This window comes from Mobula birostris, chromosome 8 (genome assembly GCF_030028105.1).
Source record: "Mobula birostris isolate sMobBir1 chromosome 8, sMobBir1.hap1, whole genome shotgun sequence".
NCBI classification, from domain to species: Eukaryota; Metazoa; Chordata; class Chondrichthyes; order Myliobatiformes; family Myliobatidae; genus Mobula; species Mobula birostris.
The window spans coordinates 99,881,156-99,897,626 of NC_092377.1; the positions used below are offsets into that span (position 1 = coordinate 99,881,156).

The 16,471-nt window shown below is 44.7% G+C and overlaps 1 protein-coding gene across 2 annotated transcripts; it reads right to left on the minus strand.

The window, feature by feature from the left end:
* Nucleotides 1-1,140: 1,140 nt before the first annotated feature.
* On the minus strand, nt 1,141-10,904 carry abracl (ABRA C-terminal like). Of its 2 annotated transcripts, none has more exons than XM_072267145.1 (3): nt 10,798-10,904; nt 2,408-2,474; nt 1,141-1,495 (listed from the first exon to the last, which is right to left on the minus strand). In XM_072267145.1, the coding sequence occupies exons 1-3, from the start codon at nt 10,843-10,845 to the stop codon at nt 1,311-1,313; spliced, it is 300 nt and encodes a 99-aa protein (XP_072123246.1). In that variant the 5' UTR covers nt 10,846-10,904; the 3' UTR covers nt 1,141-1,310. The 2 variants fall into 2 exon arrangements, with proteins under 2 accessions (XP_072123246.1, XP_072123247.1); XM_072267146.1 differs by lacking the exon at nt 10,798-10,904 and adding an exon at nt 6,521-6,970.
* Nucleotides 10,905-16,471: the final 5,567 nt, after the last annotated feature.

The window sequence follows — 16,471 nt, forward strand, 5'->3', positions numbered from 1 at the left end:
GTATCTACCACCAAATACATCATTGGCATATCCCTCCCCACTCCATTGATAGTATCAATGGGATGCAGTACCTCAAGAGGCAACATCCATTAACAAAGATCCCCACCATCCAAGCAATGCACAGCTCACAGCTCCCATTGGGCATGAGGAACAGAAGCTTGAAATCCCACACCACCAGGTTCAGGAACCCCTACTTCCCCTCAACTATTTGGTTCTTGAACCAACCAGCACAACCATCATCAGAGATCGCCAGCACCCGGGTCATGTTTTTTTCTCGCTGCTGCCGTAAGGAAGAATATACAAAAGCCTCATGACTTGTACCAACAGGTTCAAGAGCGGTTACTACCTCACAACCATTAGACTTGAGAACAAAGAGAATAACTACACTCACTTGTCCATCCATTGAGAAGTTCCCACAACCAATGATCTCGCTTTAAGGGCTCCTTATCATTACCTCATGTTTTATTTGCTGGGTGTGTGCACAGGAAATTGAACCCCAGGGTTGTGTATGGTGACGTACATGTACTTTGATAATAACATTTACTTTGTACTTTGAACTCTAACAGTGAGATTACTGATCACTTTGCACGAAAATAGATTTCATTTTTTAAAATTTGAATTATGTTCTTTCTTGTAAAAGTTGTGTATAATTTACGTTAATTTATGTTTTTTTTTTATTGAGGATGCTGCACAGCAGCGTAATGGTTTAGAGCCAGCCATCAGCGATCGGGGTTCAATTCCTGCTGCTGTCTGCAAGGAGTTTGTACGTTCTCCCCGTGACAGCATGGCTTCCCTCCAGGTGCTCTGGTTTCCTCCCACATTCCAGACATATGGGTTTGTGAGTTATGTGCACACTATGTTGGTGCCGGCATTTGGAGGTATGTGTGTATCCACCTGAATGACAATAAATTTGAACTTGTGCTTGAAGCCTGAAGACACCTGCGGGCTGTCCCCATCAAATCCTCGGACTGTGCTGGTCGTTGACACAAATGATGCACTTCACTGTATGTTTTGACATACATGTGACAAATAAAGAAAGCTAAGATAACCTTTATTTGATGCTCTGCGCCTGCGAGGCTGCTGCAAGTCAGGTTTTCACTGCTCCTGTGCATATGTGTTCTTGTGCAGATGCCAATGAACTCAGCTTGGACGTTGACTTTATTGGGTGGTTTTTTAAGTTTCAAACAATTCAACATTTCAGTCTTGTTACAAAATGCATATAAAAAAGTATCTAGCCCGTGTTTCCTGAGGACTGGTTACAATGACGTGACCAGTGCCGCTACCGCACCCAGGAGCCATCACTCCTGTCATCAGTCCACTTCTAAAACAATGTCAACGTTGTCATGAACCCCTTGTAATAGCAGCTCTTCAGTGAAGCTGATCTTCTTCTTCTTCTTGGCCGCTTTCAGAGTCCCCACCAGAGCCTCGAATAGATTGGCACATCTGTCATCAGTGAACAGCACTCCGAACTTGACTCTGATTTTACCATCTGGTCCTGGGTACAATACAGAGACAGTGAATCAGAACCAGAATTGGAATCAGGTTTATTTTCATAGAATCAGAAACAGCAAATAAACAGGCCCTTCAGCCCATCTAGTACATGTCAATGTTAGTCCCATGGCCCAGCACCCAGCTCTCCATAGCCCTCCCATCCATGTATCTATCCAAACTTCTCTTGATGGGCTGAACAGCCTATTTCCATTTCTTTATCTTATGGTCCGAATGATCAAACCCATATCCACTACTTCCACTGGCAGTTTGTTTCACACTCATAGTACCGTGTAACTGTAGAAATTCCCCTTCGTGTTCCCCCTTAAACATTTCACCTTTCAACCTTAACCTATGACCTCTCGCTGTATTTTCACCCAACCTCAGTGGAAAAAGGCAGCTTGTATTTACCCTGACTATACTCCTCATAATTTTGTATACCTCTATCAAATCTTCCTTCAATCTTTTACATTCCAAGGAATAAAGTCCAAACCACATAAGACCATAAGACAAAGAAGCAGAATTAGGCCATTTGGTCCATCAAGTCTATTCTGCCATTCCATCAATTAACCATTTAACCCTTCCTGATAACCCAGGTCCTCAAGTCTCGGCGACATCTGTCCTAATCATTCAAACTCTCATTTTCATATTCGCTCTATATTTTTATTGCCTCGGAACACTTCAGTTTCCTTTGCTGCCACTCTAAAGCATTCCACTACACTACCGTGGCTGTCCCAAATTGTTCATCCTCCTGAGAGATGTTACTGCCCTCTACCCTGTCCCAGCCCACTATTCAGCCCAACTATTGAAGCTGCAATGTGATGCTCAGCAATGGTTCCACCTGCTTCACAACAAATAAAAATCAGAGAACATAAAGAATTTTCGATTCAGTATCTAAATGGCTCATGAAGTCACCGACCTGGAGATCCAAGGCGACGAATCTCTTCGATCAGGAGACCGATCTCATGGTCAACATTCATTCTCACCTAAACAGATTCAAACACTCTCGTTAATGTGTTGAAGACTATGATGAATTGCTTTGCAACAACAGTACTGCCTGCGTCTAATTTGGAAGATATTAAATATTAGCTTGATGGGCAGCACTGCAGTATAGCAGTTAGTCAGTTGCTTTACAGAATCTGTGATCACTAGCTGAGGTTCAGTTCCCACCACTGTCCATAAGAAGTTTGCACGTTCTCCCAGTGACTGCACGGGTTTCCTCCAGGTGCTCCAGTTTCCTCCCATGTTCCGAAAGGACGTACAGCACTGGGCTAGTGAGTTGTGGGCATGCTACATTGGTACTGGAAGTGTGGCGACACTTCGACTGTTTTGGTTTTGACACAAATGGGGCATTTCACTGTAGAGTTTGATGTTTCGATATACCTGTGACAAATATAGCTAATAAATTTAAAGATGAAAGACTCACCTTATTTATCATGTGAACATCAAAATATACTGTGGAATGCATCATTTGCATCAAACCAAATCAGTGACGAACGTGCTGGGCAGCCTGCTGTACTTCCAGCACCAACATACCATGCACACAACTCACTAACTCCAACCCTTCAGAACGTGGGAGGAAACCTACGCAGTCACGGGAGAACGTACAAGCTCCTGACAGGCAGCAGCGGGAATCACTGGCACTGTGACAGCGCTACGCTAACCGCTGTGCTACTGTGCTGCCTCCCTGTCCGATGAATTTGAATTGGGTTTAGATCAGTGAAGGAACAAGGGGAAAGTGTTGCAAGAGGTCAAGACTTGGATGGAATTGCTTCAGTACTTGAGGAGCAACTGGATAGTTCAACAGCTGAAGGATAGAAAAATAAGATGAAAAGGCTAAGAGGAATGTAAGGAAAGTTTTTTATTCAGTAGTGTGTTATATAGTATATTGGATGCATATCAGAAAAGGAAAATGGAGCTATGGGGTAAGAGCAGATGAATATACCCCATGGACATAGATTTGATGGGTTAAATAGCCTTCAATTACATTATTTCGATCTAGAATTGGTTTGATTTGTTGTTGTCACATATACTGACATAATGAGAAAAATTTGGTTTGCCTACTATCCAGATGGATGATGTCATAAATAATTATTTTGAGTTTGTAATATGGAACCAGAAGGCAGAAGATAGTCACAAGATACTCTACAGATGCTGGAAATCCACAGCAACTTACACAAAATGCTGATCAGGCAGTGTCTATGGAGGGGAATAAACAGTTAGTGCCTCAGGCTGAAGCCCTGCATCGGCACGGGAATGGAAGGAGGAAGAAGACAGAATATGAAGATTTACTGGAGGGCACAGGTGAAACCAGAATATATTATTGCATATTCAGCAGAAAGTGCAGAGCAGGCAGATGAACAAGGTGCAAGGGCCAGAACAAGGTATGTATGGAGATCAAATGTTCATCTTTCAGTGTAGACAAGAGTCCAGCAACAAGCAGGATAAAGGTTGTCACTGAGTCTGGTGGCACTTGCTTTCAGTCATTTGTATCTAGAGCCCAGCAAGAGGAGAAAAATGTCCATGGGGGATCTTGGATTCCGTAGACTGCTTTCCCAAGGCAGTGGGAAGTGCAGACAGAGTAAATGGAGAGAGGTTGGCGTATGTTATGGACTGGGCTGCACGTAGAACACTGCAATTTCTTGTAGTCTTTCGGTCAGATAGCTACCAAGATGGCACGGAGCATTGCAACTTACTGCAAGTTGCTCCCTACAGATCCACTCAGTACTTCTATTATAATTGTTCTACTCTTTCCCTTGTTCTACCTCAATGCACGGTGTAATCATTTGATCTGTATGAACAGTAAGCAAGACAAGCTTTTCACTGTAACACACATCAAAGTTGCTGGTGAACGCAGCAGGCCAGGCAGCATCTCTAGGAAGAGGTGCAGTCGACGTTTCAGGCCGAGACCCTTCGTCAGGACTAACTGAAGGAAGAGTGAGTAAGGGATTTGAAAGTTGGAGGGGGAGGGGGAGATCCAAAATGATAGGAGAAGACAGGAGGGGGAGGGATGGAGCCAAGAGCTGGACAGGTGATTGGCAAAAGGGGATACGAGAGGATCATGGGACAGGAGGTCCGGGAAGAAGGACAAGGGGGGGGACCCAGAGGATTGGCAAGAGGTATATTCAGAGGGACAGAGGGAGAAAAAGGAGAGTGAGAGAAAGAATGTGTGCATAAAAATAAGTAACAGATGGGGTACGAGGGGGAGGTGGGGCCTAGCGGAAGTTAAAGAAGTCGATGTTCATGCCATCAGGTTGGAGGCTACCCAGACAGAATATAAGGTGTTGTTCCTCCAACCTGAGTGTGGCTTCATCTTTACAGTAGAGGAGGCCGTGGATAGACATGTCAGAATGGGAATGGGATGTGGAATTAAAATGTGTGGCCACTGGGAGATCCTGCTTTCTCTGGCGGACAGAGCATAGATGTTCAGCAAAGCGGTCTCCCAGTCTGCATCGGGTCTCGCCAATATATAAAAGGCCACATCGGGAGCACCGGACGCAGTATATCACCCCAGTCGACTCACAGGTGAAGTGTTGCCTCACCTGGAAGGACTGTTTGGGGCCCTGAATGGTGGTAAGGGAGGAAGTGTAAGGGCATGTGTAGCACTTGTTCCGCTTACACGTTCTCATCTTTCCCTCCCCCCCCTCTCTGCATTCCGCAGGGATCGCTCCCTACACAACTCCCTTGTTCATTCATCCCCCCCATCCCTCCCCACTGATCTCCCTCCTGGCACTTATCCGTGTAAGCGGAACAAGTGCTACACATGCCCTGTAAGAATATGAACCTCAAGGTAATATATGGAGACAGAGATGTACTTCAATAATAAATTTTACTTCGACTATGGTACATGTGACCAAACCAATATCAACTCCCATAGCAATAGCAATACCAACACCAATACTAAAACCAAACCAAGCCATAATGCATCCAGATAGAATAGTATCTGTGGTTCATCTGTAAAAATGGGTAAGGTCTTTAGGGACATCAAATTTCCTTAGCCTTCTGGGGTTCTAAGGAAGAACAGATATTAATTGAAGCTAATGCAGCACACAAGAACAGAAGACAACCTTATAGAAATACCTGAAATGCTTAAAGTTATGAGAGAGGTAGGTAAGATGGACAGTGACAGTCTTTTCCCCAAGTTAATGGAAACCAAACATAAGCTGTATAGATTTAGGGTGAGAAGAGAAATGTTTAAAAGGGCCCTGGGGTTAACTTTTTCACATAGGGAGTGGGGAATATATGGAACGAGCTCCAAGAGGAAGTGTTTGAGGCAGGTACACCAGTATCATTTAAGAAGCAACTTTAAAGATGCATGAAGGGGTGGGCTTTCGAGGGATATGGGCCAAACAAAGGAATTAGGACCATGGTTAGTATAGACTCATTGGGACAAAGGGCCTGTATCCATACTGGACGCTCCATGACTCAACAAGAACTACAAAGTCAAAGTGTAGGTTAATGAGGAGCAGAGGAGAGAAGTATTTCAAAACCAGATACTGTCAACATTAAATGAAAGCAGCGAGTGCAAGGAACAGTCAACAGGTTAGGCAAAAGGAAAAACAGTTAACAGGTTAGATTGGGAGTAGGATCATATAGGTAACAGTGAGGTTGTCTCCAATATCTCTCTCTTACACACACACACTCCCCTCAATGGAATCACTACATGACACTTGAGAAGAGTGTCATAATCAGAACCAGGTTTCTTCCTACTTTCTGACTTGTTGTTTTGCTGCAGTAAAATGTACTATCAATTACAAAATAAATAAATAAATAATGCAAAAGAAGAATAGTTAAGGTAACCATAGTAGCGGCGTGATCACTCAGGGTGAGTATAATGTTCTCATAAAGGGTCATTTCCTTAACGGAAAGCATCTTTTCATGATCTTGTTTAATGTGGGGAGGCTGATGCATGGGCGGTCACCACACAGTCCTTCACAGACTGGAGTGAGGATCCTGTGGCAATGAAAACAGGATGATGGGCTGCAGCCTTCCTCCGCATTCACTGCTGTTGTGATGTGTCATCATCTCTCACCAGCTCCACCGCTGAGGTCTTGGTTGGATCACTCTGTCTGGAGCCTGCTCCTTGACCTTACTGCCATGGGTGGGCTTGCCAGGGGCTAACTGCCAGACAGCATCGCTCTTGAGATCTCAGGAACCGACAAGACTTTCCACCACAACAAAGGGACAATCGTTGGAGAAGAAGTGTTCATGGACCATTCAGATATCTAACGGCAGAGGGGAAGAAGCTGTTCCTGAATTGTTAGTGTGTCTTCAGCATCCTGTACCTCCTCCCTGATAGTAGTAATGAGCTGAGGGTATATCTCAGGTAGTGAGGGTCCTTTATGGTAGATGCTGCTTTGTTGAGGAACTGTTGGTGGGGAGGGTTGTGTCCATGATGGATCTGGCTGAGTCTACAATGCTCTGCAGCCTCTTCTGGACCTGTGCACTGGACCTTCCACACTGGGCTGTGATGCAACCAGTCGGAATGAGCTCCACCGGACACCTGCAGAAATTTGAAAGAGTCTTTGGTGACATACCAAGTCTCCTCAAACTCTTGACGACATGGAATTTAACGCAATGCTAAATAAAATGTACTTCTATTTTCCCTCATGTTGTCGTCTTGAGAAGGGAAAGGTCGTCAAGTAAATAGGTACCCAAAAGCAGAGGATGGACACCAATTCAGATCCCCAACCCCCAGTCCATCTGATCTGTGGATCAGTGTTCTAAATCTTCAGCAAGGTAGTCAGGTCTTATAGCTGTCACAGGAGTCTTATGGAGAAGAGGAAGTTAGTCAGCTCACAGGAATCTTATGGAGAAAATTATGCTGCTGGTTTTGTTTGGACACATCCTTTGTAAAGGAATGTAATGATTGCTTTCTAAGAGTTTTTTTTCTGAACAGTGTCAGTTTCAGTGACACAGACAAACAACTTCAGGGACATTTCTACATAAAGCTCATCCTCAGCTTTAAACTTCTGTTGAAGTATCTTGGGGTCCACATGCTTAGATCCCTCAAGGTTGCTGTGCATGATGATAGGGTGGTTATGAAGGCGTATGCTGTGTTGGCTTTCATTAAATGGAAGATTGAGTTCAAAAGTCATGAGAAAATGTTGCAGCTCTATAAAACCCTGGTTAGACCACACAGGAGTATTGTGTTTGGTTCTAGTTGCCTCATTATAAGAAGAATGTAGAAGCTTTAGAGTGGGTTCAAGGGAGATTCACTAAGGTGCTGCCTGGACTAGAAAACATATCTTATGAGGAAAGGTTGAGCTTTTCTCCTTAGAATGAAGAAAGATAAGAGATGACTTCATAGAGGCATAAAAGGTAATAAGAGGGCAGCCAACATCTTTTCCCAGGGTGGAAATAGTTAATACGAGAGGGCATAATTTTAAGGTGATTGAAGGAAAGTATATGGGGATGTCGAAGGTGGTGAGTGTGTGGAACTTGTTGCCAGGGTGGTGATAGAGGCTGATACATCAGGGACATTCAAGGGACTCTTAGATTGGCACATGGATGATAGATAGATGGAGGGCTATATAGGAGGGAATGGTTACATTGATCTTGGTGCGGGTTAAAAGGTCAGCAAAACATGTAGGCAGAAAGGCCTGACTGTGCTGTACGGTTCTATACTCAGTGATCACTTTATTAGGTACACATGCTTGTTAATGTAAATACCTCATCAGTCAATCGTGTGCCAGCAACTCAATGCACAAAATCTTGCAGACATGGTCAAGAGGTTTAGTTGATGTTCAGACCAAACATCAGAATGGGGAAGAAATGCCAGACCAGAGTGGTTTGAGTATCTCAGATACTGCTGATCTCCTGGGATTTTCATGCACAACAGTCTCTAGAGTTTACAGAGAACGGTGCGAAGCACAAAAAAAAAATCCAGTGAGCGGCAGTTCTGAGGGTGAAAACGCCTTGTTAATGAGCGAGGTCAGAGGAGAATGGCCAGACTGGTTTAACCTGACAGGAAGGCAACAGTAACTTAAATAACCACGCGCTACAACAGTGGTGTGCAGAAGAACATCTCTGAACGCACAGCATGTTGAACCTCGAAGTGGATGGGCTACAGTAGCGGAAGACCATGAACGTACACTCAGTGGCCACTTTATTAGGTATAGGAAGTACAGTGGCCGGAGTGTTCTAAACAGGCAGATTCAGCAGCACTAAACCTGTCACTCAGTGGGAGTTAGAGAATCTTACAGCAGACAAACAGGCCCTTTGGCCCACCATGTCTGTACTGAACATCTCAAATCCATCATACTAACCAGTAACCACAGGCACTGGCGATGTCGCATTCCTGCAGAACCATCCGCAATCCTCTGTAATGCAAAGCCGCATCATCTGCTCATGCGTTAAGAAATGCAGCTTGAAGACAGAAGAACTCATGCACCTGTTTACATGTAAATATTGCGAGAGCTGGCACAGCAGCACAGTGGTTAGCACAACGCTTTACAGTACCAGCGATCCAGGTTCAATTCCCACTGCTGTCTGTCAGGAATTTGTACATTCTTCCCGTGATCGCGCGGGTTTCCTCCGGGTGCTCTGATTTCCTCCCACAGTCCAAGGACGTACCAAAGTAGGTCAATTGGTCATCATAAATTGTCCTGGGATTGGGCTATGGTTGAATTTGGTGGGTTGCAGGGTGAAGCAGCTCGGTGGGCAGGAGGGGTCCGTTCTGCACTGCGTCTCTAAATAAATAAACCCACTAACAAACAAGGTAGGGGAACTTGTTCCATATACCCACCATCCTCTGTGTGGAAAAAGATGCCCCTCACATTCCTTTCAAAATGTTCCCTCTCATATTAAACCTATACCCTCCCACTGTAAACTCGCCTGCTCTGGATGACATCTCCCAGCCTGCACATGCAGACACCTTTGAGTTTCCACCCAGCTAGCAGGCTTCCCTTGCAACTCATCACCTGCAGCCCATTTAACCCCAGTTCTCACCCACAGTCCATGGTTACTTATTGAATCGTTACTCCCAGCTTTCGGTCTCCCTGCCTAAAGTTTATCTTGTTACCTTGTTACCTGCTGTGTTTAGTAACTGTTTTTTCTTGCTTTGTGCCCCCGCCCCACCCCCGGTTTTATTATTTTGTGTTCTCTGCTGCTGTGCCTTTGGTTCAAGCCTCCTCTGCGTTTTCTGACACCTGGGGAAAAAGACCGTGACAATGTCCCTCATGACCGGATAAACTTCTATAAGGTCACCTCTCAGCTTTCTACAATCCAGGGAAAAATAAAGTCCCAGCCAATCAAGGCTGTCCTTAAAACTCAAGTCCTCCACTCCTGGTACTATCCTTGCGAATGTAAATTTGGTGAAAAGGAAGATGAGATGCTGAGCTGGGTGGTAAGGGTCTGGATGAGCTGCAGGGAAGTGACTGTTGCCCGTGTTGTTCCGCTGAACATTGTGGACGTGCTGTGTGCTTTTCTCCCCCACAGATGTTGCTTGGCCTGCTGAGCTCCTCCAGCATTTTGTGTGTGATGCTATGTTGTGCCGGGATGCGTGGCGACACTTGGCTGCCTTCAACACATCCTTGGTTGGTAACGCAAACGATGCGTTTCACTGTCTGGATGTACGTGTGACAAATACATGAATCTGAATGGGAAAGAGCGAGTTGAGATGGTAGTAGCGGAACGGAGCAACGGAAGAGCCCCACCGGGATGACTGAGGTTGAGCGAGTGGGCGAAGAATGTAATACAGAAGGTGAGTAACATACACAAAATGCTGGAGAAACTCAGCAGGTCAGGCAGCATCTATGTAAACTTTAAATTTTCCAATAGATGTCGACATTTTGGGCCGAGCCCCTTCATCAATCCCGCTGAGTTTCTCCAGCGTTTTGTGTGTTACTCTGGATTTCCAGCTTCTGCAGGATCTCTTGCACTTAAAACAGAAGGTGGAATCGGCAGACGGACGGACGAGCATCAGAGAAACGTGCAAGTATAGCAGCGTCTGGCCGGGGCAGAGCTCTCCAGCGCGGCCCACGTGAGACAATGTAACTGGTGCGGAAGTCAGTGACTTAACCAACGCCCAGTGTCGGGCATAACCGGACGTGTATTAGTCCGGCAATAATGCACACAGAAAAAAAAAACAAAGGTTTCTTATTAAGACCAAGGTTAAGCTCAACTTAGAAAAAATAACATGCACCCTCTCCTTTCCACTGTAGAAGGTATAATTATATTGCTTTTGCACGATCCGCAAGCACAACGCATTTAGCTGCAAATGTTGGTGATTTCACCGCTTCAGGTCTCAATCTGCCTCCCATCGTAGCCACCCCTGCGCGCCACAATTGCAAATCAAAGTATACGTACTTCAGCCTCCTCTGGTCGCCGGTTAAGTTGTGTTCGGTGGGTTACCATACAAGTACAGGAAGTGTTAAAAACAAGGAAGTTGAGGCGAGGGCTCAGACTGCCCGGGCTGACGTCAGGGAGAGAGCTCTGTGGAATTGCGGCGGGTTTCCACCAGGGGTTGCTGTCTGCCCTGAGAGAATCCCGCGTGAACTGGCTGTCCTGGACTCGCACAGCACGGAACCCGCTCTTCCGCCCAGTTCATTCACATCGACTGAGAAGCCCATAAAACCCAGTCCCTTTGACTCATTTCCCACTTTTCCTTTCCACACTCACTCAACGCTTTCGGAACAGCTTCGTTCCCTCTGCCTTTATGAACACTAACTCATCTTCACTATTTTGTTCAGATTTTTAATAAGATAGATCTATCTTACTTATTCTATATATTCATTGCGACGTACAGATTTGTTTATTAATCGCATTATACTGCTGCCGTAAAACAACAAATTTCATGATATGTCGGTGATAACAAACCTGATTCAGATCCATGTATCCGTCCCAAAGTCTTTCAAGTATTGCTCATGCACCGACCTCAACCACTTCCTGTGGAAGCTCGTTCTACAAACTCCATCCTCTGTGTGGGAGAAAAAAAAAGTTGCCTTTCAGGTTCTGATTAAATCTCTCCTCCCTCACATTTAAACTCTACCCTCTATTCCTTGATCACCAACCCTGGGGAAAAGACTGTGTGCATTCAAAAAATGATGAATGAATGATAAGCTTTATTTGTTAGATTTACATCAAAGCATACACTTGGTTGTCACTTTATTACAGGGGGTAACCAACAAAGTAGCCACTGTGTGTATGATTGTCACCATTCACTTCAAGTTCGACATGTTATGCATTCAGAGATATTCATCTACACACCACTGCTGTAACATGTGGTTATTTGAGTTACTGTAACCTTCCTATCAGTTTGAGCCAGTCTGGTCATTGTCTTCTGACCTCTCCCATTAACAAGGCATTTTCACCCACAGAACTGCTGCTCACTGGATTTTTTTTTTGTTTTTCACATCATCCTCTGTAAACCTTAGAGACTGTTGTGTGTGAAAATCCCAGGAGATCAGCAGTTTTCAAGATACTCAAACCACCCCATCTGGCACCAGCAATCGTTCCACAGTCAAATTCACTTAGATGACATTTCTTCCCCATTCTGATCTTTGGTCTGAACAACCACTGAACCTCTTGATCATGACTGCATGCTTTTATGCATCGAGTTGCTGCCACATGATTGGCTGGTTAGATATTTGCATTAACGAGCAGGTGTACATAATAAAGTCACTACGGAACTTGTAGGGAAACACATCTTTTGAGTCAAATCAAATCAGCAAGAGGCAGCCCACAAGAGTAACCATGCACCTGGTGCCAGCATAGCATGCGCATAACTTACTAACCCTAACTATACGGTTTTGAATTGTGGGAGGAAACCCATGTGGTCATGGGGGAATATGTGCAAGCTCCTTACAGACAGTGGTGGGAATCAAATCACTGGCACTGTAAAGTGATTGTGCTAACTGCTACACTTACGTGCTTCCGATAGTACATTCATACTATCTATGCCCTCATGATTTTATATACCTCTGTAAGATCATCCCTCACCTTCAGTACTCCAAGGAATAAAGTCCTAGCATACCCAACCTCTCCATATAACTCAGGACCTGACAATATCCTGACAAATGTCTGGATTACAAACTACATCCCCCCAGAGTATCTTTGTACAACACGTGGGAAAGAAGTGTAGGAAGGAGGTGATAGTACTGCAGAGGAAGTGTAGGCAGTAGATGATTGGATTGTAGTGGGTGCAGAGGAAGTGTAGGAAGGAGGTGATTGCACTGCAGAGGATGCAGGAGGAAGATTAGGAAGAAGGTGATTCACTACAGAGTAAGTGTAGGAAGAAAGTGATTCACTACAGAGGAAGTGTAGGAAGGAGGTGATTCACTACAGAGGAAGATTAGGAAGAAGGTGATTCACTGCAGAGGAAGTGTAGGAAGAAGGTGATTCACTACAGAGGAAGTGTAGAAGGGAGGTGATTCACTACAGAGGAAGTGTAGAAGGGAGGTGATTCACTACAGAGGAAGTGTAGGAAGGAGGTGATTCACTACAGAGGAAGATTAGGAAGAAGGTGATTCACTGCAGAGGAAGTGTAGAAGGGAGGTGACTGCACTCAGAGGAAGTGTAGAAGGGAGGTGATTCACTACAGAGGAAGTGTAGGAAGGAGGTGATTCAGTACAGCGGAAGTGTAGGAAGAAGGTGATTCACTACAGAGGAAGTGTAGGAAGGAGGTGATTCAGTACAGAGGAAGTGTAGGAAGAAGGTGATTCACTACAGAGGAAGTGTAGAAGGGAGGTGATTCACTACAGGGGAAGTGTAGGAAGGAAGTGATTCACTACAGAGGAAGTGTAGGAAGGAGGTGATTCACTACAGAGGAAGATTAGGAAGAAGGTGATTCACTGCAGGGGAAGTGTAGAAGGGAGGTGATTGCACTCAGAGGAAGTGTAGGAAGAAGGTGATTCACTACAGAGGAAGTGTAGGAAGAGGGTGGTTCACTACAGAGGAAGTGTAGGAAGAAAGTGATTCACTACAGAGGAAGTGTAGGAAGGAGGTGATTCACTACAGAGGAAGTGTAGGAAGAAGGTGATTCACTGCAGAGGAAGTGTAGAAAGGAAGTGATTCACTGCAGAGGAAGTATAGGAAGAAGGTGATTCACTACAGGGGAAGTGTAGGAAGGAAGTGATTCACTACAGAGGAAGTGTAGGAAGGAGGTGATTCACTACAGAGGAAGATTAGGAAGAAGGTGATTCACTGCAGAGGAAGTGTAGAAGGGAGGTGATTGCACTCAGAGGAAGTGTAGGAAGAAGGTGATTCACTACAGAGGAAGTGTAGGAAGAGGGTGGTTCACTACAGAGGAAGTGTAGGAAGAAAGTGATTCACTACAGAGGAAGTGTAGGAAGGCGGTGATTCACTACAGAGGAAGTGTAGGGAGAAGGTGATTCACTACAGAGGAAGTGTAGGAAGGTGGTGATTCACTACAGAGGAAGTGTAGGAAGAAAGTGATTCACTACAGAGGAAGTGTAGGAAGGAGGTGATTCACTACAGAGAAAGATTAGGAAGAAGGTGATCCACTACAGAGGAAGTGTAGGAAGAAGGTGATTCACTGCAGAGGAAGTGTAGAAAGGAAGTGATTCACTGCAGAGGAAGTGTAGGAAGGTGCTGATTCACTACAGAGGAAGTGTAGGAAGGAAGTGATTCACTACAGAGGAAGTGTAGGAAGAAGGTGATTCACTACAGAGGAAGTGTAAGAAGGAGGTGATTCACTACAGAGGAAGATTAGGAAGAAGGTGATTCACTACAGAGGAAGTATAGGAAGGTGGTGATTCACTACAGAGGAGGTGTAGGAAGGAAGTGATTCACTGCAGAGGAAGTGTAGAAGGGAGGTGACTGCACTCAGAGGAAGTGTAGCAAGAAGGTGATTCACTACAGAGGAAGTGTAGGAAGGAGGTGATTCAGTACAGCGGAAGAGTAGGAAGAAGGTGATTCACTACAGAGGAAGTGTAGGAAGGAGGTGATTCACTACAGAGGAAGTGTAGGAAGGAGGTGATTCACTACAGAGAAAGATTAGGAAGAAGGTGATCCACTACAGAGGAAGTGTAGGAAGAAGGTGATTCACTGCAGAGGAAGTGTAGAAAGGAAGTGATTCACTGCAGAGGAAGTGTAGGAAGGTGCTGATTCACTACAGAGGAAGTGTAGGAAGGAAGTGATTCACTACAGAGGAAGTGTAGGAAGAAGATGATTCACTACAGAGGAAGTGTAAGAAGGAGGTGATTCACTACAGAGGAAGATTAGGAAGAAGGTGATTCACTACAGAGGAAGTATAGGAAGGTGGTGATTCACTACAGAGGAAGTGTAGGAAGGAAGTGATTCACTGCAGAGGAAGTGTAGAAGGGAGGTGACTGCACTCAGAGGAAGTGTAGCAAGAAGGTGATTCACTACAGAGGAAGTGTAGGAAGGAGGTGATTCAGTACAGCGGAAGAGTAGGAAGAAGGTGATTCACTACAGAGGAAGTGTAGGAAGGAGGTGATTCACTACAGAGGAAGTGTAGGAAGAAGGTGATTCTCTGCAGAGGAAGTGTAGAAAGGAAGTGATTCACTGCAGAGGAAGTGTAGGAAGGTGGTGATTCACTACAGAGGAAGTGTAGGAAGGAAGTGATTCACTGCAGAGGAAGTGTAGAAGGGAGGTGACTGCACTCAGAGGAAGTGTAGCAAGAAGGTGATTCACTACAGAGGAAGTGTAGGAAGGAGGTGATTCAGTACAGCGGAAGAGTAGGAAGAAGGTGATTCACTACAGAGGAAGTGTAGGAAGGAGGTGATTCACTACAGAGGAAGTGTAGGAAGAAGGTGATTCTCTGCAGAGGAAGTGTAGAAAGGAAGTGATTCACTGCAGAGGAAGTGTAGGAAGGTGCTGATTCACTACAGAGGAAGTGTAGGAAGGAAGTGATTCACTGCAGAGGAAGTGTAGGAAAGAAGTGATTCACTGCAGAGGAAGTGTAGGAAGGAGGTGATTCACTACAGAGGAAGTGTAGGAAGGAGGTGATTCACTGCAGAGGAAGTGTAGAAGGGAGGTGATTGCACTCAGAGGGTGCAGAGTGTAATCAAAACATTAAAGTAATTCAAAGGAAGAGACAAAAGTTTGGGAATGCGGCTATAACTTTATGTGGTAGTGTGATGACATACGCAATTCATGTATTTATACATATAACCTGTAATTAATTATTTAAACAAACAAGAATGCTTAATCAACCAATATATTTGCAAGATTACTCAAATATTACTTATATATTAAATACACAACACTCCTTCCTACTTAGCTATAAACTCAATAGAGAATGTATCTTTATGTGCACAGTATATTATATAATAATTATTATTTACAGACATCCACAGGATAATAAATTTTAAATGGTCCCATTCAGGCCTAAAGATTTAATTGTTGAGGAGAATTTCTTTGCTGACAAGGGGCATCACTCTGCTTGGCAGGTGAGACTTGTGGCTGTGAAAGAATTTCAGTTTCTGGAGTCTCTTCAGTGGTGATTGTAGGAGTTGCCGGAAGAGGTTCTGACAGCAGTAGCCACCTCTTCCTTGGGAAGGTGCATTTAGTTTTACCCTTTGAAGATGGTTATGGTGAACAACACAACCAAGGATGACATCCTTCAGACAGTTCACAAAACTACCTCCTTCATTTCTTTTACATCCTTTTTTTTTTCAAATCTGGTTCTGCTGCTGTTGGCGTCTGTAACCTTAATTTTGTTGGAGAGTTTTCAGACTGATTGAGTGACCTGGCACTTCGCTACCTCCAAAGGAGTTTGGTGAGGTTTTGAGTGAAGTGTACAGCCTTGAGGCCAAGAAGCCTGGAGACTGTGATGGACTCCATTTCTCACCAATCTCACTGATTAAAGTATCGAGGAAGATTGAAAACATCAAGGATGAGAGCAGAAGGCAAGTGAGTGCTCAGCACCATCTACCTGCTGGTGACCAGTCTCTCTCTCTCTCATTCACTGCTGCCAGAGGAAGATGACTGCATGTGACGGTCTCTCTCTCCCTCCTGTCTGCTGGTCTTGAAGTAAGGTGTTCCAATTATCTCTCTC

What these genes read in the sequence shown, in the direction of transcription:
- abracl (XM_072267145.1), bottom strand. Translation starts at nt 10,845, where the DNA reads ATGGTAACCCACCGAACACAACTTAACCGGCGACCAGAGGAGGCTGAA. An exon ending in GGCGACCAGAGGAGGCTGAA is followed by an intron (nt 2,475 to 10,797) that starts GTACGTATACTT and finishes GAATCTGTTTAG; the next exon opens with GTGAGAATGAATGTTGACCA. An exon ending in TCGTCGCCTTGGATCTCCAG is followed by an intron (nt 1,496 to 2,407) that starts GTCGGTGACTTC and finishes TATTGTACCCAG; the next exon opens with GACCAGATGGTAAAATCAGA.